The 26,438-nt window shown below is 41.2% G+C and overlaps 1 protein-coding gene across 1 annotated transcript in view; it reads right to left on the reverse strand.

Annotated features, from left to right (window-relative positions):
• Positions 1–26,438, reverse strand: part of LOC109966524 (adhesion G protein-coupled receptor L3) — a 202,435-nt gene that overhangs the window by 104,157 nt on the left and 71,840 nt on the right. Inside the window, 1 exon segment of the mRNA XM_020611408.1 lies at positions 17,020–17,233. Coding sequence (XP_020467064.1) covers positions 17,020–17,233 — 214 coding nt within the window.

Here is a 26,438-nt window from a genome sequence, read left to right on the forward strand (position 1 = left end):
CTGTGCTGCTGAAAAGAGAGCAAAGACCAATGTTTTGTTTAAACCTGTTAGTAATTCCAAGTTCTGCCAATATTAGTTGAAATATCTCTCTCCTAGACACACACACACGCTCAGCCGCAGCCCTGTAGCCTGAGCGGATTTTCCAATAAATAATGCATCATTTGCACTTTATTTTCTTTGTTTTATCCTGTGAATGAACCGAATCCACCACTGATGTTAATTGAAATACTACATTATTCAACAGAGATGAATATTATCATCTTTCCATTTACACCGTGGTCAAAATTAGAGAAATGGAAGCGGAGCTGTATATAAACTGTCACCATACATGCAAACATACATGATTTATGTGATGCAACAGTGACGACAGAGACTAGTTCAAGTGCCTGCATAAGCAATCAGTATATCCCTTCATTTAAAACAAGGCCACGGGGATTTCTGCTACGGAGGATTGACGATCAACATACAATTTGTGACAGCTCAAACAATATATGCATGACTCTAATCATCTCCCTTGAGTGAGTGGCTTCCCTCGGTTCTGCTCGCTACAGATCATGTCAGTTTTCTTCGTGGTTCTGGCGCTGCACGCACTGCATTTCTTAGAGCTAAACACAACCTCAATAAAAGCCTCAGCCTGGAAAACTGATATAGGACTGAATGCAATTTGCATGCATGAAGTCATAAGAAGTGGAAGGTATTATTATAGTATTATTGAGTTAGATTATTATCAAGTCAAAATGGGTAAAAAGAAAAGTTATTTCCACAAGCTTCAGGACAATAGTTCATTAAGACGTTTTGAAATGTACTGTTATGTGAATAATAGACATTGATTGGAAAAACACTTTCACTCCTACTCCACTCACAGGCACCCACACCTTGAATCTAACCTGCTGACATTGATATTCATTAGACAGCCTTAATAACATATTTTTAAAACATATCTCCCCTTCAAAGTAAACAAACAGAGCTCAGTGTATGATGTAATTATCTGTCACTCAGTCAAAAACAAGAAGCGTGTAATCTGTGGGTATGTAAATCCTGAACACCCACAGTCCCTGTCTCCAGGTGCCTGTGTGGAGGCAGAGGGGAGGACCGAAATGTGCAATAACTTCAGGAATCTATTTGTTTGGTGGGTGAGGCTTATTCATTGGGGCCTGCCCGTCTCATGATTTATGATTTGCAGGAGGAAAATTTCTATTCTTGCCAACAAATGAAGCTGCTCCCTATCTTCCTGGTGACGCTTGATTTATCTTTCAACGAAGGCCCCTGGGACTTGTAGCCTGTAGGCTCATTTTAAGCTAAGCCTCATCCCAGGGGGAATATGTAAAAGTGAGGACTGGGTCATATTTTTTTTATAACCAGTCATATGAATATTAATGTGTCACAGTAGCAGAAAAAAATATAATTTAAACTGCACAGTATGAAGTAGGATTTCTGATGGTTTTGTGGCTGTGTGCACAAATACTATATGTGCATCAGTGACTAAACTGAAATTGTATATGTATCGGCATTAACATCTCAGCAGGCGGACTAGCGTGCTATCTTTCTATAGCAAAAAGGAATCCGTCCTGAGATATTCCGGTGACAGGCCCCATTGAATTGCTGACCAGGGTTAGCCTTTTGAACCACTCCTGCTGAGATTCTGAGCTCATCACAAGAGCATCTCTGCAAGCGTCAGACTCTTTGGCCAGATACCCAGTGGCGCCTCTGCTGCACTGGCATTCAAATGGACGAATGGGGAATAAAAAACAGAGGCAGAAATGGCGCTGGTCTGACTTTTCAAGGCGTCAGGTCCTGTTTGTTACACACAAAGAGCGACGTCTGCTGCTGGTTCTAGTCAAAGGAGCACTTTTGGGAGCTGATGTGGCTACATGCACTGCACGGCGACAACAAAAAGATTCTAATCCTTTCCTCAGACTATTGTTCAAGTTCAATTTTTGAAAATTGAGAAGGAAAAATGTGAGGTTTGTCTGAACAAAGAATACAAAACTACTCACTCCAACACTCGGACAAAATGGCACTCCATTAGATGTATTTATAACCTACACTCAAATCAAAAGGCACACTGTATCAGTGATCCTCCCCACCATCTCCCTCTCACTTTCTCAAGCACACGCACACACACACACACACACCAAGACCTGCCTTTAAGCACAGATTTTTCATTTCTAGTCCCCGTCACCATGGTAACTTCCAATGTCCGACTTGGGCCAATATGTGCTTCCAGCACTTTCTTTCATCAAAGCCCTTTTTCAAAGACTAAAACCGCATTGCTTCACTAGCGGTCACCCATAGTGCTGAGCTTCTGGGAGAGCATTTAGCTGCTAATTACCTCGCATGACAAAGGAACAAATAGGTGCCTCTAATAACAAACCTATCTATACAAGCCACAAAGTTTAGGAACAAACAAGGCTCTCTGTACAGCTGCTGTTCTGTAATCCTTCGAGTAAATGACTAGAATGAACAAGACTGAGTGCAACCTTGCAGGTTTTTAACCAGCCCTTTTTAAGACTGAACCTTTGCTGAACATGCTCACTTCAGCCTTTTTGTACATTCAAAATGGCCACCTTCGCTGCCATGAAGAGGACAGCCTTGGCAGAGCCTGAGAGACAATCAAATATTACTGTGTTGACCGATCGATGGGAGCCACCCCCTGACCTTCCTCATTCACATCTCAATAATTAAAGACGAGCAGGGCTTATGAGGAGCCTCAGTGCTCGATACAAGAGGGGTCAGGTGTTGATACCTCGGCAAAGGTCCAACCCTGCATTGGCATGCAGGAATCACCACAGGTCTTAAGGAACTGTCCTGAAGGAAGCATGGTTGGGATTAAAAGCTTGGGCTCGACTGAGCTCTCCTGTCTCCTCTGTGTCAATATGCCAAGGTACTGTCAGTCACAACTTTAGTCTGAGGGGAAAGTAATTTACTCGCCCATCAAGGCACAGAGGTCCTGATTCAGTACCAACTTTGTTGAAGGTAGAAGTGCAGCAGTGGCAAAATTCAGCTCGAGTTTGTTACAATATTTTGATTGAGACAGCAAACTGAACAGACTGATTAAAACTTCATTAGTGATTATCACAGTTTATTAGGGCTGCAACTGCAGTAATGGTTATTTTCATTAAGAATTAGTCTCTCTAAAGATGCAACGATTGTAATTTTCTTGGCCAACTGTGATACTCTTTCTAAAAACGAATTGATTGCATGCACAAGCATTTTTCTAACATTTCTTTAATGAAAAATGAAACACCGCCCATGATACACTTTCACATGTAAATTTGACTGGCACAGAATCAGATATCCCAGAGAAAGCGGCTGGTCATCAGTCAAGGCAGATCAAGCTAAAAACTGGACAATTCCAATCTCTAGCCGACTGATCAGTGCATCTTTAATTCTGTCACTTTTGCTTCCCATCAGAGCAACGCTTTTATTTGGTCTATAACAGGGGTCTTTCAAAATCTGGAACTGTAGGTTCCCCATAAACACAAGTTAGAGAACTCATACAAGTACTGTGGGGCTGGGGGCTGAGAGAGACGCTTGGCGGGATCCCCCATAATGCCCCTCTGGGCAGGATGCATTTAGTTCGGAGTTGGCAGGATTGTTTTGGTGTGTTGTGTGTGGTTGCTGAACTGTGTAAGGAAAAACAAAGAGAAGAAAAAAAGCAACTTCTGTCTCCGGCCCCTTCCTCAAGGTAGCCTGGTTATGTTCACATTGGGCAAAGTGACACCATCAAATATATTCTGAATTAGCAATTCATTTCTACAACATAACCTTATAAATGTGACAACACCTGAACCTGTAAGGAACGTTTCCATTCTATGATTTAGACGTAGTCCTTTGGACACAGCTGACTAACTGATCTTACAAATAAACAGTCATTATTAAAGAACTATAATCAGTTTTCTGATTTAAAAATGTGTGCACACAAAACAAGCTCTTTACTTCAGCACTGTCCTTCTCTATACATTAGCTTGAATTCAGAAGCCCTACGTCAAGAACACTCGGTGTGCCTGCTTCTGATTCATGCAGAGCTCAAGTTTGAAAGACCAGGTGAACAAGGAGGGAACAAGAAGTACAGAGACTGATATAGTTCTGACCCTTCCCTGTACTGGTAGAGGTGACAAGGCGGTCCTTGTATTTCATCCCACGCAGCAGCACTGTCCGATTGAATTTGTCAAGGGAAACCAAGACATTTAGCTGTCTTTTAACTTCTCTTCCATACCAATAGGTCTCAGGAGATACAGCCCGAAGAGGAGTCTCATTCTGGTGGAAAAAGTCTAGAGAGTGTCATCCTGTCTGTTTTTTTTTTCCTGCTCGGTTTGTTTCCCCACTCCGCTATGTACTTGGTGTCAACGTCTGTTTGTAGCAGAAGATTTATTGCAAAACACTTTGAAAAATGACAGGTTTTTGGAGTGTACTTTGTTGTGCTGTTGTACTGAACATAAAACGTGTTATCCTCGCCTAATTCCATCATTTCTGGTATCTGTTATGGCCTGAGGCCTGTCTCACAAAGCGGTGAGACAAGCCAACTTTGGACTTAACCCTCATGGTTTCTCACAAAGACATCTCAAGTAGAAGCTGAGCTCTGTTACCATGGTTTCTGATACTGCACACTAAATCTCCAAGCAACTGTTTTTGTCTAGGCTCATGGATAAATACATGCAAAAAAGACTACCTCCTCACCAGCCAGTTGTGAGGAAGATGGACCCACCATTTCTACCAAGGGCTTGGAATGAGACTGCCGTGGCAGGTCAGGGGTGGACAATACAACAAGCTTCCGGCTGGCATTAAGACTCATAAGACGACTCTGTGTCAAAACAAATTCAAATTCTGATCTCGTAACTAATCAAACACCAACAAATGTTCACACTGCAATGCAAACAAAGGTAACGATGAATAATAAGTGCATTCCATCAGCTTTTCAAGGTGACATGGAAAACCCGACTGTGTGGCAAGAGAATCACCAGGCGAACAGGGAACCAGGTGCAGCAGTGTTTCAGATGAGCCATCTTTTATTTCTGCTACATCCCTCTCCATCATTCTCCAGCTCTCACTCCCTCCCTTACAGACATTCTCAGTGTAGAACCATCTACTTAACCTTTGTTATGGATCCTATGAATCAAACAGATTACAGAAATCGTTATAAATTTTCCAAGAATTTTTAATAAGGAAAGTGTACTGTGCAATGGGGGGGAGGGGTGGGGCAAAGTCTTCCCTCCATCTTTAATAGTATATAATCTTGCCCTGTATACATTTGCTCCTTTTGTTTCCTATCAGATCATGCGAGTACAAACTGCATCCAATAAATTAAAGGTAAAGAATCTCTCTTAAAGAAAAATATCTGTCAACTGTTTTAATGATGAAAGGAACCAAACTAAGATTTTAGAATTGTTGCATTTTAGGGTTTTCTTACAAAATTTAAAGACTCAAACTGGAATAGCGCTGCATCACTGCACGGACAAGCTTAGCACCACACTCAATTCCATAGCAAGGTCTCTAGAAAGAGACTTGCAACCTGGCTCTCGCCCTTTGCAACCCCAACTCCTACGAGCATGTACATGAGAAAATTAGGTCCATGTCAGCACCTACAACAGCTCTTCTCTTACTTTACACACCGAACTTTTGAACATGTTCTAAAGCAAATGGTGAGTGGCTACAAGCTAAACTCCTTTATGGTATAGCATTTCTCAGTGGCAGCTACAAGCCCTTCCATAAAATCACCGCATAGCAAGGAACAGCCACGGTCCAGTGGCTGAGGAGGCCATTGATGGAATTAAGGCTCATGAATAAGAATGCAGCACGGGGCGAGTCACAGCCCCCCCCACTGTGCAACACTGACATGCTCCCCAGTCAGAAAATAGCCTGGCATAATTCACAAGCAAAGTACAGGGCCAGCAGGAGAGGCCACTAGACACAGACAAAAACAACAAACAACAAACGCGTGTACCACAGAGTGAGTGGTTGACTGAGGAACAATCAATTCTTTTTATTGGAACAAAAGCCAGTGTGGGGTCACTTGATATGATGGGTGTGTGGAATGGTTTTTGTTTAATTTACATGACAAATACAAAAAGTAATAAGGCATAAGTAACTGACTCATATTACAAAAATCTAATCAAGATCATGTGATATGAACAAAAGCTCCAGTGCAGCTACTAAAGGGACCTTGTTTTGTCAAGTGCTGTTTCCAAGGTCAAGAATAAACCTTGAACCTTTGAACCTGATAGCAAATAGACCTGGATGTAAGATTATCTGTCAAATACTATAATTTCTAATGAACACATAATGCGTGTTTGTGCTGTAAAATACTATCAATTAAGAAACAATGAAATAAGTAAACAAAGAACAGAACCAAAGACCTGCATCGCCACAGCGCTCAAATCATTTAATTAAACGACAGACTCCGTCTCCACCGCCTCCACCATGCAAAAACATTATTAACACAGCTGTGAAAGCCAAATATTTGGATTTCTGAGATCTGAAAGACTTTTAATTAACTTGTGATTGGTTTATGAAGACACGTGACCTGACTTGGAATGAAGCCTGCTTTGCCGAGACTTGAGACCTGACCCGAAAGATTTAAAAACGACTCAGGTAGTAGGTCTGAGCGGCGACATTTGAGAACGCCCCCAGAGCTTCTATAGCTGAGACAAAGGTTACAATTAAAGAGGTGAAAGTTCAAAAATGTCTCTAATCGCATTAAATTATAATGTCATTAGTGATAAATGTCTAATTAGCCTGTTTTTGACTATCACAACAATTTTAACCACGTCAGTCACTTCGGAGACAAGGGATGCCTAATGAAACATATGTATTATCATGAACTCTAAATGCACTGAAAGCTGTTGTGTGCGGACTACGGTAGAAGAAAACCTTTCTAGAAACAGGCCAACCGCTGCATCTTTCCACACGGATTACTGGATGTAGAGTTCATGTGATATAAACTCGATGCATATTCAGCTGCTACATCAAAGTAAATTATGCAACCACGATTTGAAAAACAGATCATGAGAGAGTGTCATCATTTTTTTCAGCTTAAAGATAGATACATTACATCTTAGCTTTTTATTCCATATTAATCATGCAGGTAAGTCTAAGTACCTGAGATCAGAGGGATCTCTGCAGCAATCTACTTTAAAAACTTTGTCATATTTCAAAGCAAATTCTCTTAAACCACATCTACCAAGACTTGGAACACATCTAGTGAGAAATCATACAAGATAACAAGGGAATAGGATTCTCCTTTCAATCCCCAGATAAATGTGATAGTGATGTTTGTGTTTATCATAATGTAATTTCTGAAACATCCTAAACACCGTTCTAGATATATCCTCGCCAAAATGGAATGGAAGAGAGAAATGAGAGTAGTGACTAGTGAGACCGGGCTAATAGAACAGGTCCTCTGTGAGCTGCTAACACGACAGCCGTCAGCGCCACCGAGGAAAAAGGTGAAACCGTGCCTGGTCTCGCCCCCCTGATTTTGCCTCACTGAGGTTAGAGGTCATGTGGCGCAAGTATAGCACACAGAGAATCTGGATTATGGCTGTTCATCAGTGCAGAGTGTAATCCCATTAGAAAACAGTGATGTGACAAAGGCACAGAGAGAAAAGAGAAACATTAACCTGAAATAAAAGAAACAGAGACAGTTGAAGCAGAGCGCTGAGGAGGACAAAGAGATTCAGAGTCGAACAGTAATTGAGAAGGCAGAGAGAGGTGAAGAGAGCCCAATTAAGAGAGGTAGCGAGTGCCTGGTAATGCCGGGCTGAGCAACGGATGAAATCTGTCCCAGGCAAACGGTTTGAAGCATCCTCAGTTGCTGCCAGCCAAAACAGATGACATCACTCTTCACATAGAGACACATTTTAAATATCCCTGCAAAATGCTCGGAGTTGTACCAGAGAGGCAGAAAACAAAGAAGCTGTGTCCTGTTACTGAATTAAAGAGAAATGCAACAAAAAGCTGCACAGTGGTTAGAAATGACTCACTGTTCCAGCGTCAGCAGCTAATGGTAACTGTGATTCACAAAAATGGCTCCCCAGTAGAGAGCAAAGCGCAGCGCGAAGGGGGATGATGTGTCTTTGTGTTTGTGGAGAAAGTTTGATTTGAACAACACAAAGTTCACCAGTCGCACACTGACTTTAGTCAAATCTAATTGATTATGTATTCAGTTATTTTGAAGTTTGCCTTTGTTCAAAGTGATCAATAAGTTTGGATTCAATTAGATATGCATACTTTTATATGTAACAATAACACCACTGCTGCCAAAACCGAGACTGGGGAAGTTTAAGCAGTTTATATGATGGCATAAACTGACAATCCCCCATTAAAATCCTGTTTACATGGCTTTCCAGGGAGAGTTGTGATCAACCGTCTGCTCACCCTCATCAAATCTAATCAGAACTATTACAATCATAATCCTACTGTGTTCTGCAACTCAGAGTCAATTTCAGCAGTTATAAATGCTATGGTAGCTTTACCCGACAAGTCGACGGCTCTCACAGCTGCTAGCATCCCAGAGTGATGGATGACGACTTATAGAACAACTGGCACGATTAAAGATCCAGAGATCGTTCACTGATGTGGGCAAAAGAAAGAACTTTTACACCGACTAAAGAGTTTGGACTGTATGTGAACTGTAGGAACATCACCATCTCTTAAATCTGATGGTTTGTAATGCTTAAACTGGAAATAATACCAAGTAACAACGGAAAATGGTTTATAAGAAACAGTCTGGTGTTGGATGGGACTGACTGAATGTTGCCGCCACATATTACTAACACTAACAGCCACTACGGCTGCACAGAACTTGAATGGACCACCTTTATGTCAGGACACTAAAACCACTGAATGGGCTACAGCGTGGGCGTGCTGAAAGTAATGACTGGCATAACGTAACAAAAACATTAACTCCGTTTATTTTACAGTCTCTCAAGATGACATTTCTTAAAGTGACTCCTTCCAGTCAGACCCCGACATACTGTAAAATGCTGAATCTGGATAATTGCAGTTGTTAAGCTGGAGAAATTCCATCTGAGCAAAGTTGTTTTTATTGCAAAGTGCAGACTGAGGGGATGAAAGAACCACAAGATGTTTTGGATCTCATTCCAAAAATGAGGCATGAATCACCATGAAAGGATGTTGTTTTTGTATCTTGGGGTAGAGATGATGAATAGCCCACAAAGTTATTAAAGGGTCACTAGAAGTTGCATGCCTCATCTATGATAGGAAAAAAAGATGGATCCAGCACCTTAGGGCAGAAGAGATGGAGCAGTAGACGTGAAATGTCTATTTCGGCTACTCCCACCTGCCAATTAAAAAAAGAAGAAGCAGAAAAATAGAGGGACAAGGATAAAAGACTATGGAGTGCAGTGCAGAGAAGGGCAAATATCAGACAGAGGAGAGGAAAAGGCCTAGGCTGCTCCCTGCACTCTGACTAACCACCTGCTCCTGTCTGAATTAGCCCTTTCTTTACTGTTTGGACTCAACCAAGTGAAACTCACTCCCCTAGCTGACAAATGAACTGAGGCCTCCTACTTCCACTTTTAACACATTATAAAAACTCATGTTTTGTGAGCCACTGGCGTGACGGCTATTAATCTGACACCAAAAGACCCTGGCGACCGGTTCCAGGCTTCCTGAGGGAAAATATGAAGGGGGCCAAGAACAAACACATTTCTGAAAACTCCCAAACTTCTGGGTTCTCTGGCAAAGTGCTAAGCTTGTAGCGGCATAATAAAGTCTATGGGGCATTCAGCTCACAATCCAAAAATGGACACCGTTACAATCGATTCAAACCACTGGCTTGGCTGGAGTGTCACGTTTGCCCAGCTCCACCTTCCTCTCTTCTCTTTCCTCACACTAGCCTAGCCCTTGCACTGATTACACTATTCAACACACCTGCCCCGCTTCCCTGATTACTCACCAGCTGCACCTCATTAGTCTCCTCCATACTTATACACTGTTCACCAGTCACTCCCCTGCTAGTTCTTTCTCTGTCTTCAGGCCAGTGGTTGTTATGTTGTTTTATCAAGTTTATGCTAAGATTGTCTTTGTTCTCTCTAGTCCTTGTTAGCACCCTAGTCGTTATCCTGCCCTGCCGTCTCTAGTGTCTTCTTCCTCTTCGGACCTCTCCTCTGGACCCCCCTGGATTTAATCTACACCACCAGCCACCGCCTCCCAGGTCGATGCACAGTCTCCCTTACCCAGTTTATCCCTGCTCTTCTGTCTACAGCCATCATCACCTCCACCTCGACCAGCCCAGGAGTGACCTCTACGTCCGCAGCCCGGTACATCATCATCCACCATACCACTGACTGTTTTTCTGCTGCTGCTGATCGACACCCGGTCATCTACCTCATTACTCCTCCTGTATATATGTCATTACCTTCACTGTAAATAAACCTCACTGCTTGCACCAAAGCCAGCCACCTGGGTCCGCTTTTTATCTGCTCGCTCACTCTGTGTTCGAGCGCACCCTAACATGGAGTCGACCCGGTGCTTTTGTATCTGCATCTCCTGAGAGATCCCAGGGAGATGTCCTTAAACATCTCCCATACGTCAACCAGGGCTTCGTTTTCCGTCTAATCACCACAGTCTTGTACAGCCACGTCCGGAGGCCCAGGCTGACTGGATAGGCTGCCAGCTTGGGATTTACAGCAACTAATTGGGCAAAATTAAATGCAGCAGGTTCTTATCAAAGAGGATTGAAGCAGGGTTGGAAGTAGGAAGGGCAGAAAAATGAGACGGGATAATGAATATCAGGTGATGTCATCCAGTGAAGGGGAAAAATAGAACAGGGAAGAAATCAACCACTTTGATTTAAAAACTCTTTATGAAAAGAGGGTTTATACAATGGCAGGAGGGAAAAATGCACAGATGGAAAGGAGGTTTAAAATTCTATAGTAATCCAAAGAACGCTGAGATGCGCTTAATGCTTTGAATGTTTGGTTTATAGCAAAAGCGAGTCTTTATTTTCTCTTCTGTCAGAGCCTTTATTAATATCCTTTTGCATATTAACGCCGGCCGCGAAACCACCCACCATTCTCTATTTGTTCATACTATTACAACAGGCAGTTGTCTCCTGCTGCGCTCATCGGTCATGTTTTTGTTCCGTAATTGTCAGGTGCTCAACACATAATTGTATCAAGGAAAAACAGCCTCAAACCAAGAGTAAGCAAGACAAATCAATGATTCCCTGCATAAGCAGAGAGAGACTGGTAGAAAAAGCCTGTAGTCGGGAACCCACAGATAGGTTGCTGAGTGACTGACGTGACACGTGCGCTCAGGATAATTCCTGATGTTCAGTAAAATATAGATACACACACTTTTTGTTTACATTTTTAGTTGCTCAAAAACTAGCAGCAGTTTCATACAAGTACTGCAGATCCCCTCTACAGTTGTGTTTCTTCTTAGTGCTGTCATGTAATTGTTGCTTTTAACGTGCAGTGAAGGTTTACACTATTTGTGTGCACTGTGTTAAGCACTTTGAATTGCCTTTGTGTTTGAACATGTGCTATATAAATAAACCTGCCTTTTATTACAATCTACCTAATTGAACCTTCAATATGAAACAGCACCTGTGTGATATTTGTACTTCCAACATTAAAGTCATGCATTAATTCATCTGACATCCTTTTGTTTGGGGAGTTAAATGTTTATGCAAAGCTCGACGTTAAACAAGGGAGGCCACTTGTGGTTGGACTTTAGGGGTTGTGCATGCACAATGATGGCATTACTCTCATCTGCTCAGCATGATAAGCTCGTTCTTAATGTCAGTAGCAGCTGACTATTTGCTTATAATAAAGACCATAATGAATATGTCAGGCTGGTATATGAATATGCTTTGTTTCAGCTTCCTTTAATGTGTTAAAAAAAAAAAAAGTGGAAGTGCAATTTATCATTGCACTTCCATAAAGCTTGGGACACAATGCACTTATTGTGTAAAATTAAACAGTTTAGTTTTTAATGATACATAATCAAGACTAATAATTTAAGAAAATGATTTTCTGTTTGTACTTCATTTCATTTGACACTTTCTTTGACGCAGCATTCACTGCCAAAGTAGAATTACAATTTAAAACCACACTTGAGCACTTACTGCGGAAACCTAAACCAAGACAAGGGATATGTGGGAGGGTATAAAGCAGGTGGTTGTGCTCTCACATGTGCCTAGGCACCCTCAAAGCTGAGGGCGAGTGCTTATGTTTTAAGCTGTTTGTAATTACAAAGGCAATGTCTTTGCTCTGTATATCAGGTTTGATGCATGGAGAATTAATAAGCAATGGGATGGCACTTCCATAACCTTTTGAAACTAACTGTCAGTGTATGCCTTAAATTCCCCACCCCATCCCAAATTTGTCAATGCCTGGACCTCAAAATTTGTCTTTTCTTCCCAGAAAACCTATGCCTATCAAATCCTTCTTGAGATTAGGGGATTTTAATGAAGATCGGCAAAAGAAGCGAAGGGGATTCTTCAGTTAATCCATCTCCCTTGCGCAAACAAATATCTCATCAAATCCTTCAACTCTGAAATAAGGTCAAAAGCCAAGGATAATGAGACCTGGAACGTATGGGAAAGATCATCAGCAAAGGAGAAAGGATCCTCCCATCTGCTTTCCCCTGCTTATCCTTGAATCATTCTTGTCCCTCTGTCAGTGCACGTTTTCATCCGATGGGAGAAGAGTCATTTGTCTCATGCATTTCAGCCTAAGTGTGGTGAAGTAAATATACTGTAATAGCCTGGACGCATTTCTTTCCCCACATAAACATCATTAACAGGAATCTTGTCAAAAGTCAGCTGACACGAGGCAAGCACATTCAAACCACAGGTTCATTTGGCTCCATCATCCTCACGAGACTCACGCTGTGATATCTATTAACCTTCATCATCAGTGTCATGTGCATGAACACAAAATGCTAGTAGACAAAAATATATTGTGTACCCCTCCGTTCCGTGAAATGACAAGTGTGATGACACAGCAGTGGCCAGAATCCCAGAGAGACTAAAGAAACTAAATTAAAGGGATACGAGAGACAAAAAAAGGAGAGCTGACACAGATAGGGACAAAAACGTGCATGTGTTAGGTAGGGAGGTTACTCCTTCCTGACCTGTTTTTCTCCTTCAGGGGTCATGCACAAGCCTGCCACAATGCTATCAGCTGTCCCTTCAGGTGCCTGCTGTGCTCTACCGAGACATAAGGTGATATATAGCTTTGATATAGCCTATAATTACTGGCCGTGAAGGCCACACCGCCTTGGGGAAAGGAAAGGGGGAATACAAAAAGGCAGGAGAGAGACACTGGGGCTATGATGAGAAAAAGATCACCGTTGTTTGATAACACAAATGTCTGGCCTCTCCAGTGATTTCACACAGTGGCAAGTGGTACTAGATCTATACATGTGTTGGAGAGAGGTGCATTCAACAGTAGGCCAAGCTCCCCAACAATAAGCTCCAAAAATATACCACAAGGGAATAGCAATGATTGCAAAAATCACAGCCTGCAGTATGTGTGTACACAGTATGCAAATGGACTGAAATGGTGCTAAATCAACCCTTGATAGCATGTTTCAGTTATAGCATCATTAGCTTCCACCTAGCTTGCAACAAGGCACCACCTATAGGTGAGATGTTTATCCAGGAGCTGTGGGTTCTGCACAGGCCTGATGTTCACAGCACAAAGGGAGCAATTGCTAATGAAAGAGACCCATTCATTTCATCCTGCCACAGCATGGATCGAGATAGCCTTCATTTTGAGATGCATTACAGCGCTCCCAACCTCGGTGGCGCGCTATCACTCAGATACAGGGTGCTATTAACTCTCGCTTAAAACGTTGTAATGGAACCACACACCTCGCCGCAGCAGCCCAGTACACACCTGTATAAGTGGGCTAAACCTGGGTTTGATAGCTGAATATCAATGGAGCAGCCTTAGTGGCTGGGGGAGCAGGGGACTCAGCTGCCTAAATGCGTATCGACAATTTGCGAGAGCTGGTGACGAGGTCGGGGATCGGCTGGTGATGGATGCGAGTCTGGCACACGGACCACGCCGGCAGCAGCGTGTTTCATCTTCAGATGGGATGTGAATGCTAACTACCATGCTTGCCAATCACCACAACTTAACTGGTGCCAGCAGGAGAGACGGGTGATATACAGACGGGGGGGGGGAAAGGAGCACATTATTAAAATATTAAAGTTTATGCTTAAAAGCTTAATTAGTGCATTCACAAGCATGGTGAGTCAATTTTAATAAGATGAAGGTAATGCTCAGAATTGTACACACTAATCAGTTTATCTTTGTTACATTCAAATTGGAGTAAACAAGCAGCTTTGATTAGTTGCCAACCGTTTTACTGACTCTGCTGTGGTTCCCTTCCATGTGCAGACTGTAATTTCTTCTAGTATAGCTTTAACAGTGAGAACACAAGAAATCAAAATGTTTTCATTTTATACAAAAATGATGATCAATTCCCTGTCAGACCTCAATCAAACTGTGTCTGTAGAATCCCAATGACAAAATTCACAAAGAAAAAGCCAAATACAGTAGGTTTCTAAATATTTAACACTTGTTTTCTAAGGAGCTGGTTTCACCATCATCATCACTGTTTATGCCATCATCTGGGACAATGTTCATCCAGTGATACAGGCTTTGTATCGGTAAGTAAACGTCATTTTCCCCACACTGAAAACCTTGCTTATACTTAGTATGCACATTAGTAGAGATTTGGGGTTCACTTCTGATTTTCTTATAAATTATAAAACACAAATGCCAAAAGAAAGTCTGATGTAAATAGGAAGAGTGTCACCATTACATAGTCTGCCCATCAGGCAGCTTTAACAACTTTCTTTTTTAACATTAAAGTGTCTTGTTCATTGCAAATTTTGCTACAGGTCTTCAAAAATAAAAAGAAGTTTAAGGAATCCTTAACAAAATGCATCTTTACGTTCTTTATGTTATGTGTTTATATGCTAAAAACAATAAGTAGTGTCTATAGACAAACAGAGGGATTGTTTGCAGTAGTTAAACATTTATGCAAATACAGCACCACAAAGAACAAAAAACATTTTCTATCTAGCCTTTTCTTTAGTCTACAACTCATCCTTTAGCTGAGCAGTCAACCAATGTGTGGAAACTCCAATTATTGGGGAAATCAAGTTACTGCAAACCATGTAACTGTTTTAATTACGCTATTATATTGTTTGGATTGGTTCCAGTGACTGGGTTACAGTGTGCATGTAAACATACTGCCTGATGAATGGGAGAGAGGAAAATCCAACTAAAATATCCACAATGGTTTAAAAACCAAATATATCAGTGAAGTCTGTACATGCCCAGGCTTTAACCTTTAACCTGTTGGTTTCAGTTTGGTGCTCTCTTTCTTTCTAACCCTAATGAGCTCAGCCACAGGGGCCTAGCAACCGTTCTGACAGCTCGACAATGAACTAGTCGGGGGTGGCGTTCGTTTGTTGTACAAACCTCTGTGTGCATGTGTAGCTATGTCGCTACACTGAACCCCCTCACCCCATCCCTCCCTCCCCAGCCACCCACACCTTTCATCCACTTAGCTACTTGCTCTCCTAAGACAAAGTGCTCTGGCTTTGAATCAGTTTGCAGTTACCTTTTAGCATCTGAAACACCCTGGGTAGCAAGAAGATGCTAAAAAGACATGTTTTTCTCTAATACATTATTTTGTGTTCTTGAGAGTAAATGGACTCGTTGATTCATTCCTGCAGGGAATTTTATTCTGAGTGGGCAGCCGGAGAAAAAGGGAGCTACAGGGTGCATCAATTATCTGACAACGTGCTTCAAACTACCTCCTTTTACCATCACCTGCTTTTCACACAGCTGACTGTCTGAACTCCGAAGTAGCAAACTGTTTGACAAAGCCCAAAGATCTATTTGTTTTCAAAGGGGCGCATCCAACATGGAAAGCTTTGGAAATAAAAAGATGTAGACGAACGTTAATGCGGCGCAACAAAGGCAAGAGTAACCATGCTCAGAATGATATCCACGAGGCGAGGTTTCATTTTGCTCTAAGTGCTGCAATAAGTCAACAAAAGAGCTAAGATGGACTACATATATTCTCTCCACGTTTGCCTTGAGCTCTACATCTTCTTGATGGTTAAAACCGAAACTTGTATAAATTACCTTAATGTTGGCAATTAATTACACAGCAAAAGCCAAAGCACAGTAAGACTACAGTCCGTCTGCACTGACAAATAGGCCTCCATGTCCTGGTTTCTGCACTACAGGGTCATAACTCTGAAAACAAGGCTCCCATCAGGCAGCAAAGCCCATCAGGCACATTTTTATTTTGACAAATAAATTATCATGTGGAATTCAATTTACTTAAGATGAACACAGATTTGAGAGTGATATATTATTAGCAGCCAGGTATGGAAGGTTTACGTTTTGACGCCGTTAATCCATGTTACTAAACCAGATCCCTAGGCAGAGAAAAACCACTGTGTAAACCTGGACCTATGATTTTACTGCTTTTATCAAATCTCCAGAGCCAGTCCTCTTATTTATCACACAACACAAACCACTGAAGTGTGTTCTACATTTTCAAATCTAAATACCATGTTTTCCACAAAACCATTACATTTCCATTTTCTGGGATGCGGGTAAGATCAATAAAAAAAGTTATTAGATGAGAAAAAAAACATGTCTCTAGGAGAAGGGCATTTCATTCCTTTCAGCAGACCTGGCTGTGTGAATTATAACAACTCTTATTAAGAGAAGAATTGCTGATTATGTTTTCAAGATTTTTTTTTTTTAAACAAACACAGCTACTCCAGTCATTTACGTAACAGCATAAAGCAAATTCTGCTTGCAAGCACAGATTGCATTATTTTGAATGAGAGCCAAACAACCCCTCAAAAGAGCTCTGATATTAATAAGGAAATAGCTATTACTGTAACGCAGTTATCAATACATTTACAGTGAGTACTATCACAGGGGGTCACATCACATTAGTGGTTTAAAGTTCACTTACTGTAAACCTGTCAAAGTGCGTCCTCACCTTTGAGACATGATCTTGTAGGCATCCGGCAGGTAACACCTTGTGTTCTCCATCTGTGCTGGGTCAGCGTCACAAATCTTGTCGTCGGTGCGCCCATAGTTGGCGCTCTCGATCATGATGACGTCGGTGCCTGGGCAGCGCAGCTCGATGGGGTAGCTCTCGCAGGACAGTTCCCTCCTCACCACCGCCATGGGGATGGGTGCTCGGCTGAAGGCTGGAAAGGACAAAGAAAACAGAATTTAAGTTGTATTAGTGATTGCTGCCTTTTCTGCTTTGGCTAAGAGATTCTGCACTTAAGTGTGAACACAACTTCACCCTAGAGTTAAAGTTAGCTCAGACCTGAATAAAAATCTGTATAATCTTGGATGAAAACATGAGAAAAGATGGGAAGACGTGTAATCAACAGGTCTGACACCAAGGCGTATGAGAAGAGGTTGTCCACCCTGGTGTAGAGAATGTGGGTGGAAAGTGTGCTGGTTGTTTGGAGTGGGAGGATTAGCAATACCACAGGGGACATCGAGGGGCGAGGAGTTGTAGAAGGAGAGAATGCAAGATTGACACAACTCTAACATAAAGAGATGGTCATGGTGTTTGCACTGTGAGAAAATAAACATCACGAAATTAAAAATCAACTAATATGCCAAGACGAAGAAGAGAAGAGCATGTGTCATGTAACTGTTGCAACTTTCAACCTGACTAGAATCTACAATATGAATTATAAGAGCTGCTTCGTTCTTTGTATTTTAAGGTGACACAGTGCACGTGGACAGGCAGGGGCTTCAAAAGGAGCTTGTTGCCAAAAGCTGAAAGTCTGATTGGCAAAAACCTGCTGTTTATTGTGGAGCCAAAATGGCCAGGAGGGGCTACTGTGGCCCAGCGGCAGCAGTCCTGAGGTTCCTGGCTTCCCTCTCCTCAACACAGACGCACACCCACACACGTATGTGGAGGCTCACATTCAAGCTCGAGCGGACACGTGCACAACAGACTGGGGGAGCTCTGTGTTTATAGCCAGAATAAAAAATGAGCGAGAAACATAAACAGTGGCCTGAGTGACTGTGGCAGTTATAGATTTTTATAAACATCCTTCCAGACAAGTATCTGAGCTGCAAGAGCCACCGCTACAACAAACAGAGAGGAAAAATGAAAAGCCACAGATTGAGTATGTATAAAAATATGGAGTATATATAAAACTAAGGCTACGCCGAGGCACCTGAGGTCAGTGTTACATTTATTAGGTAGGCAAGTAAACAACATTTTTTTAAATAATTCTTTGAGATTCTTATCAATTCCTTTTACTGAACAATGAAGAAAGCAGAGATCAAAGTGACAAAGTCATCTCAATTTTCAGTTCCTTTTTTTTTTTTAACTGCATCTTAATGGAATGACCATTAATTTTCCTGTAACTGATATTCTGACTGAAAAACACATTAATGCATCTATCATTTTGTTCCATTTGCACGTTTTACTGCACAGAAAAGAAACAGCTAATCCCTCTGGCTGCAACGTGCCTCTGTCAAGGTCCTTATGTTTGTCTCTGCCATGCAGCTATACTGTGTGACATGGTTGTGATTCAGCTGATGGGGAAATTTGCTTGCGTTTCCCCTTGAAGCTGTAAAAATGGCTATTTTCAATAGAAGGCACATTTAACTTTGCCAAGCATCATGTCGACTCACCCGGCATTTTTTTCTGTAACAGCTAGTCTTGTGTGCTCACGGCTAATTATTCTAAATCAGATGGGTGCAACAATTTCAGCTCAACATACTCTGTTTAGAATAAAACCACACACTGACAGTGATGGGTTGTTAACTTTGGGTCGATGTAACTTGTACCTTTACATGCATTAACTGGGGCGTGCCAAAAAAAGAGACACTGTCGGATAGGCTTTACAAAACAAACCAACACGAATTGAAGCATTGCACAAGCTGATGACGATAATAATATTACATTCAAGGTCACCACAGAATCACAGGAATACATAATAATAATCAAATAAATTGGCTATGAATAGATAAAAACCTTCAAAGATTATTAACAGGGGATGTAAAAAATGAAGTTCAAACCATCAGGTAAAATAAACTTTTCTGAAAAGATATTTCAAAATGTGATTTGAAGACGTCTAAAGAGTCGGCGTTATGAACATTTTCTGGGAGCAAATTCCAGAGATGGGGAGAAGTTCACCTAAAGGCTCTAGAACGGAACGAGGAGACGAGCTGTGGAGAAACGAAGAGCACGAGTGGGGGTGTAGAAATGTAAGAGCTCTGAAAGGTGGAGTCAGATTATGGAGAGCTTAATAAATAAGGAGAAGAATTTTAAAACCATTTCAGGATTTGACAGGGAGCCTGTCAGGTCGTCATCCGACTCCGCAGCTTCCCTCAGCTCTGCAGTGTTGCAGCACCTTTCAGCTTCAGGTCTTGGTTTTACTGCTTACAGCTGTGTGCTCTGATTTGCTCTCAGCACCGTTTCAAACAAACAGTTATCAAATCCACTATATGCTACCTGCACAACACACAACACTAGCGAACACCTGGCCCTTTAGCATTTAATAGCTTTAGAGCCAGATATTTTTTTTTTTTAGGAGTTGCTAGAGTGCAAATTAGCTAAAAGATGGTGAGAAACACAACTTCACCAGGACGCTAATGCTGCTCCGTGTCTGTTGGATGTGTAAATAAGCCACTGTTTTCTAGTGTTGCCTCTTGTGCAAGTTGTTGAAAATCAGGTGTTTATAAGTATGAAAATCAGCAACACCACATCAATATATACTCAGTCAGTACTGGTAATCGTAATCACGGCAAGTCAATAAACCATCAGTTCTATCAAAGCGTATCCCTCTGCCTAGGACGTGCACTGAGTCTTGTTAAATGTTGTTCAGTGAGTGACAGGCTATCTGCTGCAAATACCATATAAAGTTAACTAACAAAGACCAGATTAGAGCATAGAAGCTTTAATTAGCTTTATAAACACACCTACTGTTTATGCATGAAAACAAAAATAATCATTTAACAGCAAATAAATGGTCATTTTAGTGAGCAAATTAATAACAAACATAAATAAATGACATTAACTATAAGTCTGGTACTTCACAGGAGCTCAAACCCAGGATTAGCCTGCACACTGCAGTAGTGCACTGAAGTAGACTGATCACACTTGGCTCAGCACGCCTCCTGAGTGAAGGTCTGTGCTTTACTGAGCGCACTTTGAGTTTTCTATTTAGTCAAATTAGATTTAAAAATGACAATGAGAACAGGGCGGACTCTCTCTAAAGTAGTTTACCACAAATACTTTATGTATATACACACTTTTTTCAGGCTTTGTCAAAATTCTTTTTTATTATTAGGTTCCATGTTCTGTCGTCTCTTTTTCCACTACTTTTCCTGATGTTTAAAGTTTTCGCTATGGTATTGTTTCAGTGTTGGCACTGAAATATTCAAGCAGGGTCTTGCAATTATGTCATAATTTTGGTATCCTGACAACACTGTGCAATACCAAGTGCTAAAAATAAACAAGAAAACAGTATTTTACATGTAATGAATTCAGAAAATGTGTTTTTTGGGATATAAAATACCAATGATAAAAATAAATGTACAATATGCATTATACAGGCAATAGTGGTCATCATACTGCATTTTTATGAGGTTATACAATCCTTGCCATTTGCCATTTTTCAAAAAGTTCCACTGCTGATCTTTACCTGAAAATAAACAAAAGAACACAAGACAATAAGCCACACTGAGGTGAAACAACAAAAGAAGCCCCTCATTATTGTGCCATTTCATTTTGTCTCATAAATCATTCAAAGCTCAACGCAGTAAAGTGCACATGCCATTGAAACATGACAAATTGGAATAATTGTATTCCATTTGGTGATGAAAGCCATCAATTATCTTCCTCTTAATGGTAAGATTTATTCCGCCCCCTGAAAAGTACTGGTCTGGATCATACCAAACTTCTTTGAAACTGACAATGGCAGAGAAAAAGGGATGACATAGGTTGACTTAGGCAGGTGCACTTAGAGTAATGACAAAGGAGTACCTGACTGAACGAAAGAGAGCAATCTAGCTGTGCTTACTGATCTGCATGCTTTTGTGTGTGGTTTCCTTGCTTTGAGAGCGATCACCCAATGTGAAGAAACATAAAAAGATTTTACCATTCAACCACATATCAGGAAACTGATTAATTTGATCTTTATGATTTAGCATGAAATCTAAAAGCTTAGGATAATTCTTCTAAGCCTTGTAACTCCATAAGGACAAGAGCTCAATTCATGTCAGCGTCTCCAAAAGAAACATCAGAGAGCAGCAAGCATGACGCCATCAACACGGACACCGGCAATCTTCTAAAGTAAGCAAGTAAATGCATGCCAGACATGTCTCGGATTACTGGGCTAGTCAACAACTGTAGTGTAATTACATTTGTGCCCGGAGGCGGTGATTGATAGGGCTCATATTCCTCGGGTGCCAACATCCTGGCCCGCTTGCTCGTATCGCCGTCTACCTGCGCTCATCATTGACAGAGCTATCGAAAACCAAAATAGCCTTATTGAAAGTCCATCCTCTTATCTAACTTCCTGTGTTTGTTTCACTTCATCTCACTTCCTCCTTCTCCAGCTAATACTTCAGAGGAGTATTTATATGCAGTACATGTCTCTCTTTTTTTTGCACTGTAGATTCTCCCTGGATAATTCTTCTGACAAGTGCACTGCTGAATGTGGAGGAAAAAAGAAAAGAAAAAGAAAACTGTTTGGGAAAAGGAGACCGCAAGGGTCACGCTGGGTGCTTCTATTACCTTCGCACCACAGTGTAGTGTTTTTAATGACGATGCTCGGAAATGACATAACTCACAAATGAATATTAAAAAAAATGCTATTACTCACCAAAAAGGGCACCAGAAAGGTCAGAGAGAAAAATGGACACTTGGAAAATGTCGCTCCCCCACAGAGCTTTTAAAAATCACTCCGATGGGGAAATGCTTTAGAGCTTTGATTATGGGTTTGTTAATAGCAATACTGAGTAAGAATGGAGGAATTTTGCTATTTAAAAGCCAGGCTTATTCTTGGGTCAGTGACACAAAACCCAGACCCCATTACCTCCTCCGAACCACAGGGCATCGTAGTGCAGACGGAGCACAGTAACAATGGCATTTAAAAGTCATTAGTAGCAAAACAGGGGCCTCGGGGGGCTTGTATTTCATTTCTTTGTCCAAGAAAATGTGTCAGGGACAAGGAGTTAAGGTCAACCACCACACACAATTACAATGAGCCAAACTAAACGAGTCACCATCACTTGGATAAACAGAGGCATGTGACAGCTCTCAAAAGAAACATGGTTTGAGGGGTTTTCAGGCTTCAGCTGAAGCGCATCAGCTCCGACACAGCGGACAATTTCCCATTAAATAATAATGCTCTCTACAGTTTTGCAGAGTCTGGCTATGTGCCAAATGCGTTTCCTGTAAGGGGAGGAAAAAAAAAGACAAAATCTTATTCTTTAAAAAGGAGTCTCAGTTTCTGTAGAAGATACAAAGTGAAAACCCTGTGAGTGAGTGAGTGAGAGTGAGAGAGAGAGAGAGAGATGCATTCGAATGAACTCTGACTTCATTGAATTAATGTAAGATAAATGGAAGAGAGGAGGGAAGGGCGAGGGAGCTGATTCAACAGATCAAATGTCTTTTTCTACCGAGAATCACTGCATGGGTACAGCCCCAGAGCCAGTGATTAATTAGCACATTAATCTGTATACCGTTATTTGATTAGACCAATGGGAGTCTGTCACACCCACTTTCTAGTCAGCAACACATGACAATTCCGGGGTAACAAAAATGAAGTCGCTTGCAATATTACCTCGCCTTAAATGGGAGAAATCCTGCATAAAAGTAGAGCATTTTTTAATAATACATCAGGGATTATTTATTTTGGAGCAAGAAACTGCTCAGGCAAATTGTTATCCCAAGTAGATTATGTTCACTTGTGACCTAAGGCAAGTAAAACCTCAAAGATTTTGCACAGAGTGCACAATTATCCAGGAACTGAACTGAAAAACTCTACATTGAAGAGAACAGCACCAAAAAAGAAGCTGAGACTTGGAATTGGTGCAATTAGTCTTTGTTACGTTGCCAGCATGGTCAGACTTCTTCAAAAGGACTTTTAAAGCTTTAATAATTAGCTTAAATAACCCTAAAACCCACTTTATTGAAACGTGTGCAGCTGACTGACAGATAACACCTCTGTAATGATGAATTCACAAGCCGACCACAGGAAGGATCGTGACTAACTTCTCAAATCCACTTGATGGCTTCTGACACTTTGACCAATGATGCCGCTAAGCACAATTAGCATTTCTCATTGTGACAGGACCCAGATACTCATTCAATACAGCCAACGAGCGAGCCATTTGTTTTGCTTCCATTCGCTGACACATGTTTGAACACATTAATTGGTAACACACCATGCACTTACAAATTCCAGCAGAGGGGAAAGACTAATGGTGGGTTTTTTGTTGTTTTTTTTTTGTTTGTTTGTTTGTTTTTGCAGAGTGGCAACATGCAAATGTGAGTTTCAAACTGTCAGTCAAACTGCCCATGATGTCTGGAGAGAAATCTGCTCTTCAGTGTTAACAAATTAGCTCAGAGGGAGGATCCTGTGGAGTTGTCATAAACTCCTGCACCTTACTGGATCATCAGTTTTTTATGACAAGCTTCTACCGGATAAAAATCGACAAGACCGTAGTCATTACAGAGCTTTCTTCTTTCCTTCTGTAACAATGTATTGACACTGTAAAAGTTAAGAAGTGAGCCATGAGATGGAGGGGAGACCTGCAGCGGACAGCGGCTCCCTCTCCGCTGTGATATACCTCCAGTAGACAATAACCTCATGTTTGCGTTCACACCAGTAACAAATCCAAGTACTTTGCCGTCACTCCATAAAGGCTGATTAACAGAACTCAGGGGTGAAGTGTCTTTCCAGCCAGCAAGCATTTTCATTTAATTAATCACTACTTCAATTCATTAAGTGCACAGCCATAGCTGGAAATATTAAATAAATAAATAAGGAAATGAGAAGCAAGTCTCCCATCAAGGTCTTATGTTAAAAAACACTTTGATGTGCAAATTACAATATTAGTTTCTTAGACCAGACCACCGATTCCCTTCAGTGTGAAGCATTTTGTATATTTCAACAGCTGGATTGTTTTAGAATTCACAGATTTAATCAAATATTTTGTTTTGTTTTTTGTTTTTTTATTATATATATTTTTTTAGCTGTTTTGTTATTGGTATTGGTACTGGTCAATTCCCAGTGTTCCCCTCATTAGCAGGAGGAGAGCAGAGATGTGTGTACTGGTGTCTTGTCAGACGGTCCGAGCCAGAGGAGAGTCTGGGAGCCGCTAGCTGCTCCTGACAGCGAGCCAGGCTTTGTTCAGCTCCCGTCATGTCTGACATCGTTTTGCTATTTCCTCTCCTTTCATTGCCTTCTCCCTCCCCCTGCTCACTCTCCCTCCTTCCTATAACCCACCCACATGTGGCGGCATCACTCAAGGGAACATCTCAGCCAAGACTAATGCACCTTGGCCTCCACCTACTGAACATGCCTCCTAGGCTAAAATAAACAGAATCCCTGTCACACTAACACAGAGGAGCTACAGACACACAAACAACTCCAAGAACATGCATGACTCAACACTCCCCTATAGTAACAAGTGGCCTGATAGTAATTGAGGTCAAAGAAAAGAAACAGGCTGATTTTCATCGCGAATGAGGGGAAAGAGGTCTTTTCCTCACTCTTCTTTACCACACATCATCAGTTGGAAGTGCCTAACAGCACACTAGAGACGAGAGCTTGGCTAAGTTTAGTTGTGTGAACTGAAACAAACTGCAGTGCAGCCTTGCTAATCTGAACCTCTTAGGAAATGGAGGTTGTTCAGTGTTCAGACAAGAAAAGGAATACAGTACAAGAGGCCAGGAAATCAATATGGAAAAAAAAAAAAAAACTGAAACAAACTGCAGTGCAGCCTTGCTAATCTGAACCTCTTAGGAAATGGAGGTTGTTCAGTGTTCAGACAAGAAAAGGAATACAGTACAAGAGGCCAGGAAATCAATATGGGAAAAAAAAAAAAAACATGCGTACTTTCCACAACATCCTGAGGGAGCTATTTTGGTGATAGCAGATTGCTGTTACTTTTGTAAATCTGCTGCTGTCATGTTGGTAACAGGTACGTTTTGATGCAGGCATTTCCTAAGTGAGTTCTGGTTGTTGTTTTTAATATATTTTCTATATATTATTCACTATGTCCCTGTGTAGCAGGTGGTGTCAACATATAGTAGGCCTCTTTATCTCCTTCCTAACTTTAAAAGAGAACCATTCATGTAGATGTTAGCACCATTAAAGCCTGTTGTGGCCCTTCCACACGAGATACTACACAAACTGATGACAGAACATCTAGAAAATGTTTAATCTAATGAACAGGAAACCAGACAAAGTTGCTTATTATAGCTGTATTAATAGTACAATAGTGAGAGCAAATAAATCTGAACTCTGGCACAAACATACTAGCCAAAAGGATAGCACCAGGCTAGCTGTCGTGACCAGACCGATAACGGTGTTTTGCTTTGGTCCAATATCATGTTTGTGTCTTCTGATAATGGTGATAGTAAAGAGAAAACAAAAACAACAAAAAAGCACCTCAATCAGCAAAATGAACCCAGCAACACATCAATTATACATGCAATAGCCTGTTGGAGGCTGAAAAAAATTAAATAAAATGTATTTTTCAACATGAAACCAGCAGTAACAGAGGAGAGGCAGAACACAATTTACATGAACCAGCATATTGATGGGGGATGAAATCTGGAGATGAAATTTTCTTTTGTATCTCTCTTGAAGGCTGAATGAAAAATCTGGCCTGAACTGGGGGATGTGGGAAGAAGGTGAGCATTTTTCAATTTCCCACCATTTGAAGACAAAACCAGGAAACTGAAACTCGCTCTCACAGCGCTCTTTTATAAAATTGTTTGCAATTCTATTTTATCAAAAGTATCCTTGCACACGGACCAAACTCTCTGAACTACACCGTAGTGATTTGTTTTCTGTGGCAGGAACATGTTCGCAAATAAACCAGAGAATCTCATATGGCTGCAACTGTAATAACCAGGGGGGACAAAGAGCATGAATTAATACCAATTAAAGCTTGGTGTCGTAACATTTATGTACATAATTAAGAACAAAAAGGCAAAATTAAAATGTGATTTCATGCATCTGTTATGTTTCTAGGTTAAAAACATTACTTCACATTTATCGTATTACCTGGGCCAAGTGGAGCCACATTCAAATGATCAAGTACTGATCAAAATAGCCTTTCGTGTCACATACACAGGACATACCGCACAGTTTGTACATAAGGGTGTTATTGCAACTATCCTCATAGTTTCAACAA

The sequence above is a fragment of the Monopterus albus genome, unplaced genomic scaffold, assembly GCF_001952655.1.
Source record: "Monopterus albus unplaced genomic scaffold, M_albus_1.0 scaffold113.1, whole genome shotgun sequence".
Classification (NCBI taxonomy): Eukaryota; Metazoa; Chordata; class Actinopteri; order Synbranchiformes; family Synbranchidae; genus Monopterus; species Monopterus albus.